The sequence below is a fragment of the Polypterus senegalus genome, chromosome 11 (assembly GCF_016835505.1).
Source record: "Polypterus senegalus isolate Bchr_013 chromosome 11, ASM1683550v1, whole genome shotgun sequence".
Taxonomy (NCBI): Eukaryota; Metazoa; Chordata; class Cladistia; order Polypteriformes; family Polypteridae; genus Polypterus; species Polypterus senegalus.
Genome location: NC_053164.1, coordinates 60311481 through 60332363, shown reverse-complemented (window position 1 = coordinate 60332363; position 20883 = coordinate 60311481). Strand labels below are relative to the sequence as shown.

General features: G+C 35.6%; 1 protein-coding gene across 3 annotated transcripts in view; it reads left to right on the top strand.

Moving 5' to 3' along the window:
- Positions 1 to 20883, top strand: part of LOC120539056 (transmembrane protein 268) — a 68522-nt gene that overhangs the window by 27990 nt on the left and 19649 nt on the right. For all 3 annotated transcript variants that reach the window (XM_039768769.1, XM_039768767.1, XM_039768768.1), the window contains exon 7: positions 526 to 687. In XM_039768769.1, coding sequence (XP_039624703.1) covers positions 526 to 687 — 162 coding nt within the window. The remainder of the gene's footprint in view (positions 1 to 525; positions 688 to 20883) is intronic.

The window sequence follows — 20883 nt, the reverse complement described above, 5'->3', positions numbered from 1 at the left end:
TGCCTATTGGAGTGGCTCAGTCTGAGCATAAACCTTAACCTTATGAGGATGCTGTGAAATTATCTTAATAGAGCCATTTACACCAGATATGAGAATATGGCAGAGCTCAAATGTTTCTGAAAATAAAATGGGCAAAAATTCCTCCTGAACGTTGTGCAGGTCTGATTTACAGTTACTGCAAGTACTTGTTTGAAGTTTTGTTGCTAAAGGAGCTTCAACCATTTATTAAATCCAAGAGTTCAGTTTTTCTATAGCACATTATGAAAGTTTGAAGGGTGTGTTCAATAAAGACATGAAATGACTTATTTGTTCTTTCTGTGTTATTAGCTTAATCATATTGTGTGTGTCTATGCTTATGACTTAGATGAAGATCAGATTAAATTTTATAAACAGTTAGTGCCCAAAGCCAGATAATTCTAAAGTATTGTATTAAGATTTCAGAAACTGATGGAATTCATTTGTTTTGTTTAAGGATGTTTCTGAACTGGGAGATATATATTGATATGCATTAAATCCCTGTCACAGGTGCTGTATTCGGTCATTTGGTGTGGGCTATATTCAACTGTTCACATGTATCTCAGCAACATCTATGGAAGTTTTTTCTGGCTTTTCAGTCTGGCTCTCAGTATCATCTCTCTCATCTTGACTACCATTGTGCTGCTAATTCTAAACATGCATAGTCGTCAAGTAAGTAAAGTTTTATTTATTTTTTGCTTATTTACATAGAAATTAAGGGTCACATCAGCATCCAGTTTAGTGCAAAATGACTAACAGGTTAGTTTCAAGCGGTTGCTTTTAATCTTGAGTTGCAAATTAGTTTACGTTTTACATATCACACAGTTCCTGGGTGAGAATGACACACAAGACTTATTTATTCTTTTTAGGGAAAATAAGTAATAGAATTATCTGTATCACCATGCAAGCCTCTGAAAGCCTCTGAAGAAGTAAATTATAATAATTTCTGAATTGTATTTGTCATTCTGTTAATCTTACTTGTTTTGCAATAGTATATGTACTCATTGGGTAGTACCAGAAAGCCTGCAAATGCATTGTCAGTAAAAGGCACTGTAAAATGAGGTGATCCTTTGCAGAGTATAACTAGATTGGTACTTATCTACAGTTTTAGAGCCAGTCAGACTGGGACTGTACTGTGAAGGAACAAAGCCAAACCAACTAAACCACACTAGTTTACTAAATAAAATAAAATTAAATTCAGTTTATTTTTGGTTAGCACTCTTCAGTGAGTGTAGGTATAGGGTGCTGTGACAACTTGAGTGGTAGATACAAATACAAGCTTTACAAATTACATAATGAGTACACAGTCAGACACAGGCTTGTTTAATAGACAGATAATAAAGTGGTTTAAAACAGATCAACATAAATGAACAAATATCCTTTTCAAGTACCAAGCAGCCAAAAAGAGAATATTGTGTAGAATAGCAAACAGTATATAAAGATTAGGACTTGGATAAGTATAGATAAGACACTTCATTATTACTATTACTTATTTAATTTGTTAGGGTGCAGTCCTCATTTTACTAACTAAAAATATATGAACGACTGAGCCTTCCTCTGGAAGGTACAATTCCTGTAGAGATTACAATTTCATTTAAGAGAGTTCCTTTTCTATGGGGTTTCCACCAATTTAAATTTTTGTTTTCTTTCCTGCTGTGTCACATTACCATTCATCCACTATATTCTTCTGACTCCTTAATATAAGGAAGTGCCTCACTCCCTGGAATTGCTATTCTGAATACAAGAGTGAAAGCTCACCTGTCTCTTAATCAGCACATCTTTTGACATAATGGAAATCTATTGCAAAAAATGTATGTGGAACATAATATATTCTATAGATACAGATGTTCTGTCAAATTTTGTATATCATTAGTGAATCTTTCCTTCAGGAAGTTGTAGGCAAGTAAACAGTTTTGTGGAATTACATTATTGATCTCTTTCTGATACTGAAATATGTGCCTTAAGTTGTTTAATGGATGTTTGTGAGTTGCCATCAAAATCCACAAATCCCAACTATACTGATCAGCCAAGTCCTTATGGTCTGTGATTGCTTTTTACCACCTGCCACAACCCCTATATCCTTAGTTTAGACTGTTTTTTGAATACACAATGTAGAATGGGAAGGGGGGTGTAAGGCATCCTTTTGGTTTTTGCCTGTTTTATTCTTTTGGAGTAAGTTCATACCACCGCATTTATTTTTAAAATTAAGAGTAGGTTATCAGATTCATGAGGGTAATGTTGCCAAAAAAAGGCACGAAAGTCAAGGACACAATTGTTAATTTATTGAGCCTGTTGGGAAATAGGGGTTTAGGGTCCCATAACCACCAAAAACCTTTGTTAGATATTGCTGAAATACACGTTTCTGCCTAGAATTTTTTATACATTATTATTTCTAATAATGTACACTTTTCGTAACACAGTAATTATGAAATAAAATGCAGTACACATAATAAAATTGGTAACCTGCAAAAGTTTTCTTTATCATAGAATTCTGTGAACTTTTGTGCAGACATCTCCAATAAAAAAATGCAGTCAGTGTTATCAGAAGATGCCAAGACTGGCAAGTTTTCAGCATCTTCTCTGATATTCTGTCCTTCGTGGCTGACAGGTGGATTTGGAGATCGTGAAGGACACACCAGCTTGAAATAATCAGTCAGTGATATATGCTTTGCGTGCCGTTTGTGATCCATGTGAGCATAGCATAGGTGATTTGATGTTTAATCTTGAGGCCGATCGATGATAGGATCAACAACCTTGATGTTGGTAGCTATTCCGCACTTTCCTCCTTTTAACTGATAATGTATTGAATTGTTGATTCGTTAACACCAAAGTTGCAGTCAACAGCAGATGCCCCCATTCTGGCACAAAGTTTATCTAACACCTTTAATTTCTCGGTCACATTGCTGACTTTGCATGCTTGGGCTTAGAGCCTGATGGACTTGCACTGTGCTTTAAGGCAGGAATGGGCACATGAGAAAACCAGCTTGTTTAGGAGGGCCGAACACACACATTCTATCAACTGTTACATTACGGTAAACATGTTATATTTCTATTTCTCACCATAATAAAATTAATATAGAACACATATTCACAGATTTTGTTTGATTTATTGAACCATGGAACATATGGACACTATAGCATGCTTTCTAACACAAACTACAATTCCTGATTGTGTAAAACAAATAAACAAATTACATTTTACTGTAATCACTAATAAAGGATTTTTGCTGTCTGTGTACCTGTGACAACTTTGTGGGAAGAATTAAGCCTTTGATGAGCTTCAACTAATGCTCTGAAGTTGTGTAATTCCTGATGTTGCTATTCACAGTAGATTAAACACATGGTTATCACTGAGAGAAGATCTGTACTTGGATTTGTTGAATGTTATTGCTGAGAAAGTCTGTTCACATATGTATGTTGATCCAAAGAGGACATGAATTCTCTGAGCTCGTTTTCTCAAGTGTGGGAAATTCTCCTTTTTGAGAGAATTCTAGAATGTCAGTAATGGTACTAACTTGAAGTGTTCTGACAGCAGTGCATCACACTGCAAGTCAATAAGTTCATGTTGTACCTCACTGGGGACACTGTAAACATCACATGTAAAAGTAGAGGAGATGGTGAACGTTTCAGTTTCCATTGCTTTGAAGTCTTCAAATTGCCTGGAGAACTCACCATGCAGTGCCCAGAACAAGGCTGCATATCTTTTAAGCTGATTAGCAGATGTATTCCTTCTCCCTTAGTGTGGGTAGGTGTGTCAGTGTGTTTCTCTCAACTTCTTGAGAGTGAAACAGCAGCTTCCTCTTGAAGTTCTTGAATAGCCTGTGAATGTCCTATGCAAAAAGACGTTTACCTTGCAATTTTGTATTCAGTACATTCATAAGTAAAGTCACAGCAACAGTAAATGCTAAATCTGTTAGTCATTCAGTGCTGCTTAGTTCAGGGATGGGTTTTCCTTTCATTTGGCAAAACTCCTGAATCTCTGATTTCAGATCCCAGGCTTCTCTGAGCACTTTGCCCAAGCTTAGCCACCTGAGTAACAACTGTCAGAGATTTAATATCCTAGCCCTGATGAAATGTGCAGTATTTATTACAATATCAACCACATGTTTAATTTTTAGCACTGATTTACATAGCACTTCTTGGTGAATAATACAATGTAAAAATGTGACATTTTGGGCTGGCTTAATCTCGCCCACTTTTTCCAGCATCCTTTTTAAAAGTCCATCAGTTTTACCTGTCAAATTAGGAGCACCATCAGTTGTCACACCAACTAACTTTTCCCACTGGAGTCCTACTTTTTGCATGCATGTACTGAATTCAGTAAATAAAACCTACTGTAACTGGTTTTGTCCCTTTCACTGACTGCATCGAAGTCTTTTATTATTCCTTTCCCAAAAATCAGCAGCTGCACTGTATCATGAGCATCGAAGCTCTTATCTAAAGCCAAGGAGTAGAACTCGACTTTTTCCACTGTGTGTTTCAGCTGTAGTATCAGATTCTCCTCAATTTCCACAATCTGTCCTGTAATTGTTTACCGTGAAAGGGACAGACGTCCAAACGCATCCATTTTCTCTGTGCAGAGAAGTGCTGCCAACTCCAATAAGCACTCTTTAAGAAATTCTCAATCAGAAAACAGTTTGCTTCTTTTGGCAATTTTGTGAGCTAATATAGAGCTGGTTTTTACTGTTCCTTACTTTGCTGCATGACGTTTTTAAAAAAAAATTTTTTTTTTGCAGTTTAGCCAACAAATCCTCAGCAGTTGTCACCTTCTCTTCTTCAGATAAATGTCTGTATTTTTTGGCATGCTTGGTCTCGAAGTGACAGCTCAAGTTGTAGTCTTTAAATGCAGCAATGTGCTCTTTGCATACCAAATAGATTGCTTTACTAATAACCTCCATGAAAAAATATTTATAAGGAGTTTAGGATTTGGTGAATGATCTATTTTCCACATCAACATTTTGTTTTTTACTGCATTTTTGTTGTGTCTTTGCAAAAAATGCAGATGGTACACAGAATAACAACAGGTATCGTCTTCCTTTATTCCCATATTTGACATGAACAATCTCTGTATCATCCCTTTCTCTGATGGCATCTCCCTCAGTTTCATATCCCATCCATTCCAATACAATCTCCTTCAGTTATCAGTTTTGCTCTGCATGTGCATGGTCACATCTAGCTGTGATGCAGACTGACACACGCAGGCAAGTACTTGCCAAGGGCCAGACAGAACCAGACAATGGGCCACATTCACCTTTTGGGCCATATAATGCCCAGGTCTGCTTTAAGGGCATAATTGCAACACAAAACGTGATTATTTTTTTTTTTTTAGAAAAACAATGAAAATATGCAACAAATGCACAGGGACATCTTTGCTGTACAACGGTAGGGTGAACAAGACCAGTGAAGTGTCTGGTAGAATACTAGCTGCTCCCCAAACTTACACGCATTGTGGCTGTCATTTTATTTCCTCCACTGTACAAGGCTGTGAAGTCCATTAATGTGCATGGTTGCCAATCCAAAAGTGAAATTGAGGATACTAATAAAATCACATGAATGCAAGAAATCATGAATGTTAAGGATTCACTGTATAAAATGCTTCTTCACATAGTGACCTGATGGTGACTGTCAGGCGGATATGTAGACATTTGTAGATATTTCATTTAAAATTTGAAATTTGTAGACATTTAATATTGTAATTAAGATCTCATGAATTTCTAAAAGCTCACATGTATGAAGAAACATGACAAAGAAGCTGACAATGATATTTGTTTTAAATAATTAATTTTTATTTACATTTGCACATTCATATTTGGATGGGACCATGACAGGATATGCATATCTGCAATACGGTATCTGCCAAATGGCCTAGGTACTGTAATTTGTACTGAATGATAAGTATTATTTTTTATTAATTATCAAGTGGCACAGTGGCAGCGAGATTCTTCTGTCCTCTTAAGGCTGTTGCCTGCAGATAGCTTAAGTGTGACAGTAAGTGCTGCCATCTATGCAGTTATGTAGATACACATGTGATAATCAGATTTTAGTTGGGATGCGGTACAAAATAATACAGTATGTTCATGTAATCTAATTACATTTCTAGTAAAGGAAAAGTTTAATGCTTTACAGTTTAAATTCTTGTTATCACATTACAAGTGGGGGCATCACGGTGGCGCAGTGGTAGCGCTGCTGCCTCGCAGTTAGGAGACCCAGGTTCGCTTCCCGAGTCCTCCCTGCGTGCAGTTTGCATGTTCTCCCCGTGTCTGCGTGGGTTTCCTCCGGGCGCTCGGTTTCCTCCCACAATCCAAAGACATGCAGGTTAGGTGGATTGGTGATTCTAAATTGGCCCTAGTGTGTGCTTGGTATGTGGGTGTGTTTGTGTGTGTCCTGTGGTGGGTTGGCACCCTGCCCAGGATTGGTTCCTGCCTTGTGCCCTGTGTTGGCTGGGACTGGCTCCAGCAGACCCCCGTGACCCTGTATTCGGATTCAGCGGGTTGGAAAATGGATGGATGGACATTACAAGTGATGACTTAATTCAATTTCTATTATTTGCATTACACATATGTTTCTCTCTGTTATAAAAAAAACCTTGGAAGGAAACGAGACATGATTTTCTCAGAGAGACATTTTCACATCCCGCGAGATGAATCTTTTTGCCAAGCCAAATCTAACCACACCTAGGGCTGGAAATAAAAGACAAAGAGTATATGACAAAGTAGAACGTCATAAAGAATTTGAAAACGTTGGCGCAGTACACATGCAGAGCAGGTTGGAGATAATGGAAGTGCGAAAATTTGAAAGTGTCAAAAAAAAGGATAGTAAAGATCGCATTAGTGCAAATGGAAATTATTACTTGGTGAAATAAGGAACAGAGAAAAGAGATATTGTTCGGATTTAAACTTTAAGTTGGAGACTTGTAGAAATTTGTGTTGCCATCAGTGAAAATAAAGCAGTGTTTTTTCCCAATGAAGAGGCCTATCCTTGAGAATTAAAAGGTTTGTTGTTTGGTAAAAGTGAAATCCACATACATGATCGACAGAGACACAGTTTCTGGCATGTAGCGCAGGCAGTGGGAGGTTGGCGAGTGAAGCCCCCTAGTCTAAACAAACAATATCTAAGTTTGTTTAAGAGCAGGGATTCTATTTCAGATAACATTCAAGGATTCAAGTGTGACTTTTTGATCTGAATTTCCTGCATAATTTGTGCTGTACTTGCACATTATCTTCACACAGGTGTAGGGTCCATTTAGTTTAATGGTGCTCTCAAATGCAGATGTGTGTGATTTTTATGACACTAGAAGTCAGTTCCTTTTATGTGAAGTTATTGAGGTCTTCATTTGGAAGTAAAGATTTAGTTTTACTTTGAAAGATAACTTTTCAGTTTTGCATTAAAATGTGCAATACTATAATAGTTAATATGGTGTGAAGTTATCTGGTCTCTAAACCTTAAGTTAAATGTAGCTTTTACACAACTGCAAGTGTGGTATATGTGTTATTTTTCCATTCCTTCAAAACAGTCCTGTTAATGCCAAACTGAATTATATACATATTTTTCCAACAGTAATTCTTGGTTGTATCTATAATTGATGCCTCAATACTTTTACAGTAGATGGCAATGTACCATTTTTTTAAAAATCGGGACATTTTGTGATTAATTCAAATATTCAAATGCCAAGACTGAAAAGCTGAACTCAGGGTGTTTGAAAATACTACCCATACTTGGTCCCAACTAATTACTATTTAGGCAAAGAAGAAAAATATTTATAAATGATTAAACTTAGTCTTGATACTTATCCAGATATGAAGAAATGCCAGAGTATGTTAGTTCAGTCAAGTGTTATAAATGTTTGAATCATTTCATTTAAATTTTTAGGTATAGTATACATTAAAAATATAGCATAACTTCTATATTAAAAATCTGAATTATATAGATTTTTTTTTTTTTTCAAGAACTTACAAACTTGATTAGTGAAGAATAGACAATTCATCCAAATAAAGCATAATCTTTCTATATGTTTGTGTATCATCTTAGGTCCTATTTAATTTATGTGTTATCTATAGTACTCCAAGTGAAGAAATACATTTCACCTGTACCTCTGTTTTTTTTTTAAGTATTTAGAATTGATTTTCATTATTCCTTTATCACTTTATTTACTTTAGTAAAGTTCTGTTTGTGTGAACCAAGGTTATTATAGTTAACGAAAACTAAAATCAAAACTGAAACTATTATTAAAAAAACATTTTCGTAAACTGAAATAAAATAATTAACCGAAATGAAAAACTAAAACTAAATTAAACTATTAAAGTGACTGGAAAGACTAACTGAAATAAAATAATAATTTACTAAAATATTTTTGTTTTTAAATGAATATTCTTGCCGTTAGTCTTTAACCTTTGTAAGTTTTAACTCTAAAACAGAAAGTCATCCAGCCGCCCGCATATATTCATCCAGTGATTGGCGGCTGGTGACAGAGGGTGGCTGCGCTGTTCACACAACATTTGCTGTGACAGAGCAAGCTAAGTGCGAGTGCGTAAAGCGTGAGAAATAGAAAGCGATTTGTGTGCCGCCTTTCTTTGTGCTTGTTGTATATCAATATGTAATTACAATATGTAATTATGTAATTCAAATGGCTGAAAACAGAATGTGCTGGTCAACAATACGTTTACCATATGGACAGAAAAATCACGAGTGAGTAACGTTTCAGTTTATTTCTCAGGTGTCTGCTTTTTGTTGACAGTAATTCACCTGCCACTTCGCACAGGAGAAATCGTTTTTACTTTCTCATATACGAAGAATTGAGAAAGTATAGTAATCATGAAAAAATTCGACCTCGATATTTTGATGAATCTTGACGATATAGACTAGCCAGTGTCCAACAATACTGTTTTTGGAATTGTGTGTGTATGCACATGCGTGTGTGTGTGTAAACACAATAACTCAAAAATGCAAGTAGATAGAAGGATGAGATTCGGCATGTGTTTGTTACACCACAATTGTAGATCTGTATTAAGTTTTGGGCCATATCCATCACCCGGAAGTGGTACTTTTACCTAAACACATACTCCATTTTTTTTTTTTTATTTATACAGCTGCAGAGTCTGATTTATTCAACTTTACTTTTATAATAATTGTTCAATATATTATTAATTTGATTTATTGTTGATGGTTTCTTAATGTATATAATTTAAAAATATAATCATTGTCTTGTGGTTTCCTCCTCAAATATCCATCCCCATATCTCAGTATACAAGAAAGACGAGGGGAGACCACTCCCGGTTTTTGAAAATAAAACGGCACTGATCGAGAGACTAGGTCATCATACAAGATCAGCACATTGTTACTGACCAATCACTTTTACTTTAAAACCATTGTTTAACGACAAGTGATGAAAAACTACTAATGGGTTTTTGTATGTATTCCATATTTATTAATCTATCTTTTTTAGTTCATATTCACAACTCAAAATACCTGATATTGTGAAAGTAATCCATTTGCAGAATTATATTTTAAAATATTTATCTCCCTTTTTTCACTATTTTTCTCTCTCTCTCAAAATAGTTATATGATAGAAATATCATATTCTTTTTATTCTTAACATCAGCCTTATCATACATATTGCATACCAGGGATTTTTCCTGCCTTGCATCCAAACCTGCTGCGGTAGGCTCCAGATTTCCTGCAATCCTACTCTGGATTAACAGGTTTAGATAATGTATATGTTGTTCTTAATCTTAGACGCTGTCTCTGTTGTTTTGTGCCTGTCCATACTCTTATTACCTGCTCTTGCCCTGCTCATTATGGGTTTACTGTTCTTATGGTGGGCTATTCAAGACTCGCCACCCCTAACCTTGACACTACATACTTGTTGTTCTTTGTTTCCCTCAATACAGCTAGGTGGGGTCTGCACACTGATTCAAGTCTAAGAGCCCTGTTCTTACTAAGCCCCTGTGATTTTCATGAGAAAATATTTAAAAAATTATAAAATTGTTCATATTCAGTGCCTAGTTTTTGATTATGCTGGTGTTTATCAGACAAAAACAAAACCAGATAGTAAACCAGGCAGTATAGTAAGCTTCCAATAACCTTAAACTCATATCCAAATCTGTTAAGTGTACAGTTCTGTCTGATTGTGACACAAAACTAACTCTGTAGGCGCTCCATGCCATAATTACTAAAACTAAAACCGAAAATAATATATATAAAAATAAATTAAAAATGTCTTTGTGAAATAAAAGCTAAACTAAAACTAAAAATACAAGATGAAGGAAAACTAAAACTACACTGAATTTCCAAGTAAGGTCAGAAAAACTATAGAAATAAAAAACTAATATAAAAAGGCAAAACTATAATAACCTTGGTGTGAACTGATAAACTGGAATTAAAGATAACCAGATAGACAGACCCTGTTTTGATACTGTATGCTTAACTGCATTACTCATAGACCTCTTTATATACACCAATAGTAACTTAGAAGATATTGCCCCGGGATATTTACAATGTTGGTAGATACATTATAGGCTTATTTGAGTAAAGCCACAAAAGTGCACAGAATGTAACTCAAATAATGTATGTCATATTATATACAATATTGATATGCTATATCTTTAAACATCCGTCCATCCGCTTTATCCTGAGCAGGGTCGGAGGGAGATTAGAGGGAATAACTGTGTTCAAATATTACCTGCTGCTATGAGGCAGATGGAATGCAGGTGGCTGGGTGAGTCGATAAATGGTCTCCTAGCCTCTTCTATGAATTTATTTCAAGAACTTTTATGTGCCTTCACCATTAGTGTGAAATATGTCAGCTGCTTTCAGCACCTCTGCTGTCTTTTTTTAATAAAGAATCATTCAGTCACACCAAATATTAAACCACTCCAAAAGGCATTTTTGGCATCCTTCTTTCATGTTGAGGTACATTGCTTGGATCAGCACTACTTGCGTTGTTTTAAAAAGCAAAAAAGTCCTCTAACTGGCAGCATATGAAATGAATCTAGAAAATACACACCCACAATTAATTTCAATTTAGGATATACTTAAATAGGTGATCTATGATGTATTTTTAAAATGTTTTTGGATGCATTTGTTTGTTCTTCATAGAATTAGATAATTTTTAAATAAAATGTAGTCAAAACCTGGAAGTGGAAATCTTTGAGTGTAGATGAGGATTGTGTCTATGTTTTGATGTAAATGTCAAGTGTTCTCTAAGCAAGAGGGCTACAGTGTTAACCTACTTATATATAGAGATGCTACGCCCACATAAACGCGTGCTATCAGAAATGCCCTTAGTTCATCTCTTCAAATCAGGGCAGTACAAGATTTCTTTTAAAAATGTTGCATTTACACTGTTTTGTATGGCCAGCTTAAAATGTCCATTTTGGTGATTAAGGTATTCCAGGAAAAGAGCCATTTTAGAGAAGGTGTTTTTTCTAGACTACTCAACTATTTACTGTTGTAAAATGTTCAATCTTTGGTTTACTCAGCTATTTGTTTTGATTATCTATTATGCTGTTTGCTGTTGACCAGATGTTCTGAGTGGCTGCTGAAAGGGCCATCACGCTGTATTAACAAGCATGAATATACAATCCTTGGAACCAAACCATCCTGACTGCTCTTTCATGCTTGTCTACATCTGACCAGCACATGACAGCATTTTAAAAGCAGTGCAGCTGCTCAGAGAAAGATAATTAATATCATTTTACTAGGCAGCTTGGCATCTATTTTAGTGGGGGTTTAGGTAAAATAGGTGAATTTCAACCAAACATAACTCAGATCTTAATAAAGTGCACAATTGAAAAGAGAGAATATCTGAATTTGTTAACACAACTAACTTACCGTAAATCAGGTGTCATCCAGGATATTTTGCATCCTCGTTACTTGCCTTTAGAAGCCAAACATTTCTAATCTGCAATATGCAAATTTGCAATATTTAAATGAGCATTATCAACTTCTGTTTGTTAGTTTTTGTTTTATATTGAAGGTTCCTGCTAAATGAAAATTGCTAACAAATAGAATGAATAGAACACTGAAGAAAAGAAGACTGAAAACAGTAATCTGGAATGTTTCATTGTATAAAAATAGACTTTAAGCATTTAGACTAAAGGCTATGGGGAAGGAATGTAGAGATCATTTGGATAGATGCATTATCTAATGAAAAAGTAGTGGAAAGGAGTGGTGAAGAAAGGGGCATGCTTGAAACAGTAAGACAAAGGCAACAAGACTGAATATGTATTAAGAGGAGAGGTATATTTAAAAATAGTGCTAGAGGGTAAACTGGAGGGAAAGAAATTCAACAAGAAGGCCAAGGCAGGACATCCTTATATTATCTAAGATGGTAAATCATACCAAGAATTAGAAAAAAAAAAACAGAAGACAGAATACAAAGGATGACCTGGCAATCAAAACAACTGCCTTATGGCAGATAACTAAAGAACCTTCAGACTCATTGCTTTTCTCCACTACAGATTTATTTAGGATATTTAAAATTTTAAAAGAGAAATGAAATTATACTTAATTACTTTAAGATCAGCATAAGGATCTGATGTTAAGCAGTACACATTGTATTATTTGATTTTATTTCAATTTTGTAATTCATCAGTTATTTAATGCAAATTTTTAATCAACATTCTGTACAGTATCGAAATCGGATGCACAAGGCAAATGAATTTCCAGTAAATTAAATATTTTAGTCTAGGTGGACGGTTTTTCAAATTAGTAAGAATACCAGTAACAACAGAAGCAAGATAAATAATTAATGGATTTTTTAAATTTAAAATATGTTGAGTAGAAAAACAAATACAATGAACAATATATTGTATTTTTTTAACTTGCAGAATAAAAAGGTACACACTGTGTCTGTGTGTTATTTTTTATTTCTTTTTCTCATCTGGGTACTTTTTCTGGGGGTACTCAAAGATGTGAAAGTGTTATGTCAATTGGCGACCCTGGGAGATGGCCTCATATAATTAAATACACTTGTGTTCTGTGATGGAATGCCATCCAGTCCAGGCTGGATTCCTTCCCTGTGCCCAATGTTAGCCGCTTCAAACTTGTAGTGGAAAAACTGAATTCAGAAAATGGAAGCATGCTGACTTTCAAATTATACAATTGTATAGTTCACTTAATATCCTGAAAGGCTTAATAAGAATTCTGCAGTATTAGCTGTAACAGATTTTTAGCAAGGATAAATGAGATGCTATCATATTAATCTTTAGTGGTATTACACCAGTTTCCCAAGAGGAATATGTATCAGATTACAGGCATTTACTGTACATGTTCTTTTCATCGAATTATGATTCAAAACAAACTCTATAATACACTTGCGTATAGTGAGAAAACCACATAACTGCAGTTACAGTATGTGGCAGATATACCATTTACCAAGGTAACACATAGTGTGTTACACCAGATTGATTATTTATTGTGCAATAATGATATACAGGTATGTAATGTAAAGTACCAATGAAAGTCCACAAGGATGTTATACCTGCAGCAGGAATAAAAATTACTTGTTTTTTTTAGAAGTTTAGTCTTAGAAATATTTTTGATTTTCTTGACCAAAAATCTTTAGCATCACTTCTGTTGTAGGCACAATCAGACAACCATGGAGTTCTTCTAAATATTAATTGATTTAATGAATTAGAAATATGTTAATGGTGGGAATCTCTTCACATTGACAATGTGAGTGCATTTATCTTCAAAATAAATACATTCTTTTATTTCCAGCCTAATATTAGTCCAAAACATCCACGCACATTAAAACAAGCATTGAAGGACATGAAAACATTTCAGGAAAAAGACAGCACTTACTCTAGTATATCTTTTAACATTTTTATTATCATGATCAGAACAAGAGCCTCTTGTCACAACAAGCACATGGACAAGCTTCATGTCTCTCTCTCTGAATATTCTTGGATCTTGAGCTTTTACTAGATGGACTATTTAGAAGAAAAGGTCAAAGGCTGAATGGTTTGATAATTTATAACAAAACATATTAAATCATAAAGACATAAAATATTTCAGCGACAATGTGCAGTGGCTTCCCCTTTTATAATCTTATTCAAATATTATGTAAGTATTTCCCCAACACACAATACACCTCCATACTGTATATAATCATTCTTCCTGCTATAATCAAAATTTAAGATGGTGTCAAAGCCTATAATTGTAACTTTCTTCCTGTGGCTATTTATATTTCAAATGGCCTTGCTCTCCATCTTATACAGTGTCTCATATTCCTAATATAAGCTAAAATGCCTTTTATTTATGTGTTTATTCAAGTTCAATCTATGTGCAAACCATGGAAACACAGCAAAAATGATAGTATTGGCATAACTAGTTAAAACAAAGTACAGTGGCGTACTAATTATTGATTATATTTGCTGCACACTCAAAAGTCTGTAGCTAAATGTACTCTTTTTACCCATATGTGGGGTTATTTATTTCATACTCCTCATTTATCTTAGCTCCCAGATTAATTTCTTTAAATGGATCAAAAATTGTTCAGTAAATAGATAGATTGGTGTGTAGAGGTGGTAGTGAATTTAAAAAATTTTTTTCTTCACTGCACACATTATTAGATCATGGTTTTATTGGATTCAGTAGTTTTCTACAATTGTAAAGCTGATGTGCAGTATACCAATGGCATCATCAACTGAATAAGTATCTTATAATAACTGTGTAACATTAGAAAGATATAACAAAGTACCAAAAGCAACCTTTTGAACAAAGTTCTTTCCTAATTTCTGGTGTAAGAATTGGAACTGTAACACATTTGGCAAGAAAGAACACATTGGCTGTGTTTATGAAACCAAAAGCAGCAGAGAAAATAAAATGAACAAAAAACAAAAGACAACAAGGTAAAAAAACTATGCCAAGAATAGAATTGTGTACAATGTGGAGACAGGTTACATGATAAGTAATTTTTCTGAGCTCACATTACATAAGGGGTGTTATACATTAAACAACACTTGTACATCACCGTAATAGCAGAGATTATTGGGATTCCATTAGATAATGGAGAAGAGCATTTTATTTTATTTCAAGAGAGATGTGGGACGATCCTAAACCACTGTGTTAACAAACATTATTTTGGGAATATGGAGGAAGCTGTATGCTTGCAAGGAGTTGTTGATGTTAAAGTGAGAATGCAAAAGCAAACTGCTCTGCTCACATATTATGTGGTAATGGGTAATCAACCAGCCCTGTTTACCAGAGAGTGGTTACATAAAATACAGTTAAATAAACAAGGCTGCAGTCTTTTCTAAGGAGCCTGGTGTGATGAAAGAAAACTGACAAGTATGTCACAAAGCCTGCGCACAAGCCCAAGTTATACTAGTCCCAAATCATTTAAATGCGCTATGACCAGAAGAAGTTGCTGAATTTACCTGTCTGACTTGAGTTGGTGTGAAATTATGTAGATTTCAAACTGAATCTAAACTTGTTCTATGTGTTAATCACTATCCAGTAACATATACTGTATGTTTTTAGATTATTTGAAGAAGGCCAGTGCTTTAGTAAATTATACTGTGAAGAGGGGGACTGAACGCACCCTTCGAAGATGTGGTCGCTCCTCCCAAACCCCCACTTAAATGGCAATACAATGGGAAACAAATACAGCTTTCTACCTCCTCTTTGCTCAATTAGCTGCTGCTGCTGTGCCGCGTGATCTGCTTTTTGTGTGGTGCTTCGAACATTTAAAATCCTGTACAGTAGCTGTACTTTTTGTTTTATTGCCTTGTCTCTCTTCTCCCTCAGACACCCTCAGCTTTATTCTTTATGCTTTATTATGCTGTTTACAAATAAAGTTTATATTTCTTGAAAACCCTGAATGAATCTGTGCAACTGTGTAACCCAAGCGTGACAATATCCTAACTTCAGATGCAAGTTGAAAGTTCTCTTCACAATCACCATGCAGAAGGACTTTGTCTCTCACAGTCACCTCCCAGTTGTGATTGTGTCCGATCTAGCCATATTGTAGATGGCTATAGATCACATACTGCTGGAGTTACCCAGTGTGCTCTGTTGTTTGATAGATATCCTGTTGACAGAGTGAACTGATGTCAATCACCTTGATTACTTCCATGCAGTGTTAAAAAGTTTTTAATAATGTGGATTGTGAGCTGACAAAGAAAATTGGTTCTAAAAGATTCATTAGAATATCATAGCAAAATTATCAGTGATGCATGTCTTCATCAGTCACCTGAACAAGTATGAGCAGTAGTAAAGATGCCAGCTCCATTCAACCTGACTTTCTAGAGATTATTCCTGGGTGTGACTAATTATTAATTCCAATTCATAGGTAATTTTTGCAACCATACTAAATTAATTGAATGCTGTATTGAGTAAGGGAACATACTGACATTGGTAGTGAAAGTGTCAGTCTGTGTTCAAAATGGTAAATGTGCTGCTTATGTCACTCAGTGTACTGACTCACTATGATCCTCAGCTTAGCATTCAACTTCTATGTGACACATCACCATATGGAATCAGTGCAGTCATTTTTCATTTTGTACTAAGTGGAGAAGAGAAGCCAAAAGCTTTACCTTACCTACATAGACACTAAACAAGTCTGTAGAAAATTATGCTTACTAGGAGTATGAAGCTTTGCCAGTTGTGTTTGAGATAAAGAAATGATATTCACACTTCTGTGGACAAACATTCACACTTCTCATAAACTAACATCCCCAAGCAATGATTTTTTTATCCACAGAGAACATTCACTCTATGTCAGCAGCAAGGGTGCAAAGATAGGCTTAATTGCTTTTTGAACACAAATACATAACAATGTACAAGGGCAGCTCATCATGAAAATACAGCTTTGTTTTAGTGCAGAGCGCAGTGATAAACTAGATCAAATACAGGTGTTGTATATTCAGCAACTATAAACAGACAACCAGTCAGCACAAGAAAAATCTGCCAAGAGATGCTTACCTGGGCCTATTTTGCCAACAGTACCTGAACTAGTGTCAAAAGATAAATAAGAATGAATTGTAACCTTATCTTAATCAGTGCTATACCAAAGAGTGCTTGCAAAGTTAAACACTGGTTTTCCTGGTGTTGTAAGGATTTATGTTATTGCTCACAGTTCTGAAAAGTGCTATTCAAAGCACCATTTCACCCATGTTTCTGGTCAAGTAAACCATGGCCACAGATTGCCAAGTCAAGAGATACATAAAAATTCTAGAGTTCTTTATGGGCTCTTCCACTATTCAACAAAGACTAAATCTCCAGCTATGATTTTTAATGGTTTGTCAATTACACATTCATTTGGATGCATTGAAGTTCAATTGTGGTGTCTACTGTAAATCACACACGGGATTCCCAAATTCTTTGTAAAGATTCACTGTCTAGACATAGACAGTTTAAAGTGGGAGATACTATACTTCTGTGTGATTACAGGAGGGGAGAGTGACAGACTCAGAGGTAAAAAAAAAACCTTTAAGAGGACCTGTGTCTAATACAATGGATATTGAAGCTACAGACAAATGGAAATGTCATGCTAAACCAACACTTTCCTCATCAAAACTAGATGGAAATGTCATGTTAAACCATCACTTGCCTCAGCAGAACTAGATGGATTCTTAAAAGCCAAATGAAGGAGAGGAGGTATTGTCATCTGATATTCCCAAATTGCCAAGTTGCCCACTGCTGGAATTGCTATGGATGCTGCTACCTCTGTCTAAAGAAGAAGTAAGTACACCTCAAGTGGTAATCTTTTGTTTCATCAACAGAGGAAAGTAGAAGGCACTACCTGATTCATGTGACCAAGCCCCTAATATTGCATGATACTCTTTTAAAAAAAAAAAAAAAAGAAAATACTGAGAAACTAGTTATGCATTTACCATGGTGTGTTCTGTTGGAGATTAAAAGACATGATTGTTAAGCCAAGGTGTGTGACAATACTCGATATAGTCGAAAAGTGTTAGCAAAATGGTCAGAAACACAATAAATCAAAGAAGAAATGTTTTAAGTAAAGAACTGCAAAAGAATTTTGAATCTGTAACTTGGATGAGGAACCGACTTTCAGGAGACCTTTAAACACTTTGTGTCAATTACCCATAGGACCTGATCCTGAAAAATCAAAGTGTAGTCCTAACAAGGAGTGTCCAAAATGGCAGCCTTTTTAAAATACTGGTTGGTGGCCAATACACACCAAAAAAATAACTTGGAAAGGAAACAATGGAATGAAAATTGACATCAGAAATGAAATCTACAACTTCAAAATAACTAAGATCATACAAATTGGTTAAAATCAACCCATAAAACATATAACCAGAAACCCAGTCATAACGTGTAAGTCTGCACCTGGCCTCTAGTTTAGCTAATCATAAAATGAATGAGAAGGTTTCAACTATATTTTCACTAGGATGGGTAATATTTTATTTTATAAGGCAACTGTTATTTTGAAATGGTTTTTTGCTGTTACATAATGTATTATATTAGGCTGCTGTACAAATGTGCGCAGTGATTAACTTATTAGCATGTATCATCCAATAAATAAGGACTTCCTTTGCCTATCTTTTTGTCATCTATGTTGCTGAACATATAAAGTATCATTCTCTTTTTAAATGTTTTAGTGCCCCAGATGTAACACGGATCATATTTTTCTAGTCCTTCAGTGTTTGTATTCCTTAGTCCCCTGCATCCATATGTTGTTTTTTTTCTGGCAGTAGCAGAGCTCTTTTTGGTTGTTGATATCTATACTTTGTCTGGGGCAATGTACAGTGAGTTAGGTATTTTAAAATGTCTCTCTAGTCATCTCTCTGGTGGTCTGAAATTAGTTGTCTTTCAGGTTGTCTCATCATCTACACTGAACAGGCTGTGTCAGACTTCATTCAAGTCTTTCATCAACAACTTGATTCTGAACAAAGATCCATTCTCAGTTCACCCGTGACACAGTTATGTGTTGGTGTTCAGATACACCCCTGACTGCACTACTATTCTGCCATCTGTGCAACCTAAACCTTAGGCTTGCCCATATTCATACTCTTTTGTTCTGGTCTTACTGCTTTTTGTAGTAATATCTACATGTATGATTCTGGTACTTATTGTGCTGTTAGTTTAATGGCAGTTGTGGATGGACCTAATAATGTGGCAATTCAATTTGTACTTTAATTTTATTCTAACTGGTAAGACACATTCATTTCTATATCATGCATTTACTAATCAATCTGATGGAATGTCTTTGGACAACAGAAACAATGCTCTACTGGAAAGCTTCCCAGTGTTCTTATATTACAAATCAGGTACATATTTATACCTGCTGTTCATAACACTCAACAACAATTTATTTATTTTGCCTTATACAATTTCTTGTATTAGGAATTTGTTAGTTTTCGCATACCCTGTGGGGTCAGAGCGCAGGGTCAGCCATTGTACAGCTCCCCTGGAGCAAATACGGGTTAAGGGTCTTGCTCAAGCGCCCAGCAGAGTAGGATCTCTTTTGGCAGTGATGGGGATTCAAACCCGCAACCTTCTGGATACCAGCGCAGATCCTTAGCCTCAGAGTCAACATTCTGCCCTAAATTTAGCACGTTTTCACACAAATTAATGTTGCTCAAAGTGCTTTCAAGAAGAAAAAAGAAAACTTTATAAAATATAAAAATAAGATTAGGCAATACAGTGGTCCCTCCTTTATTCCCGGGGTTGCGTTCCAGAAACCCCCCGCGAAAGGTGAAATCTGTGAAGTAAAACCATTTGTTCATATGGTTATTTTTATATATTTTAAGCCCTTATAAACTCTCCCACACTCTTATAAACATTTCCCGCACAGTTATACAGCATAAACATTTTGTATTCTCTTAGATATTAAGTAAGATTCATTGAAATTATGTATGTAAACACACTGTTTATATACAGTAAAACCTAAATATTATTTTAAAGTTATCAAGCGTCTCCGATATCACATATGTTACAGCCATTACGATAGGCAGATCGTTTTGGAGCCATAACGAAGGGCTTGACTGCACAAAGATAAACACAAAAGAGCACAAAAGTTAACCCTTTACACAGCGAAACACGTTGATGCTGAATGAGCGAGACGAGACTTCCTGGTTAACACAGCACAATCGAATTTGGCGCTCCGTTGCTGAGCCAATCAGCACACAGGAACTTAACTGCGTTCTCTGATTGGATAGCTACTCAGCCATCCACCAATGGCATCCCTTGTATGAAATCAACTGGGCAAATCAAGTGAGGAAGCATGTACCAGAAGTAAAACCCATTGTCCACAGAAACCCGTGAAGCAGTGAAAAATCCACGTTATATATTTAGATATGCTTACATATAAAATCCGCGATAGAGTGAAGTCGCTAAAGTCGAAGCACGATACAGCGAGGGATTACTGTACTAAGAAACAAAGAATAAAGTATGTCCGATGACCAGGAGGAGAGAAAAAGAAAAAAAAAACTCCAGAGGGCTGAAGGAAAAACAAACTGCAGGGTTTCCAAGGCCACGAGACTGCCCAGCTCTCACTGGGCATTCTGCCTAACATAAATGGCATCTAGTCAGTCCTCATGGTCTTAAGGCTTCGAGAAAAGAAGAATTAGATGATGATGGTCATGTGGACATCTGACCTTCAATCCATCAATGTAGGGACTGCATGGTGCCTTGATCAGGCAGTGGTGGTGCAGATCGCCACCACAGAAAACCGGAAAAAGAACAGCAGAAAAAGTAGGGATTAGTACAGATTCCAGAGTCATGATAAAAACAAGAATTAAATGCATATACTGAATATCACAGTTACACTAAAATGAAACTATGAGAAAACCATGTTACAATGGGCTTTTAACAGTACTATCCTGGTGAATTTCTGTCGGTAAACTATTCCAGATTTTAGGTGCATAATAGCAGGAGGCTATCTCACCACTTCTT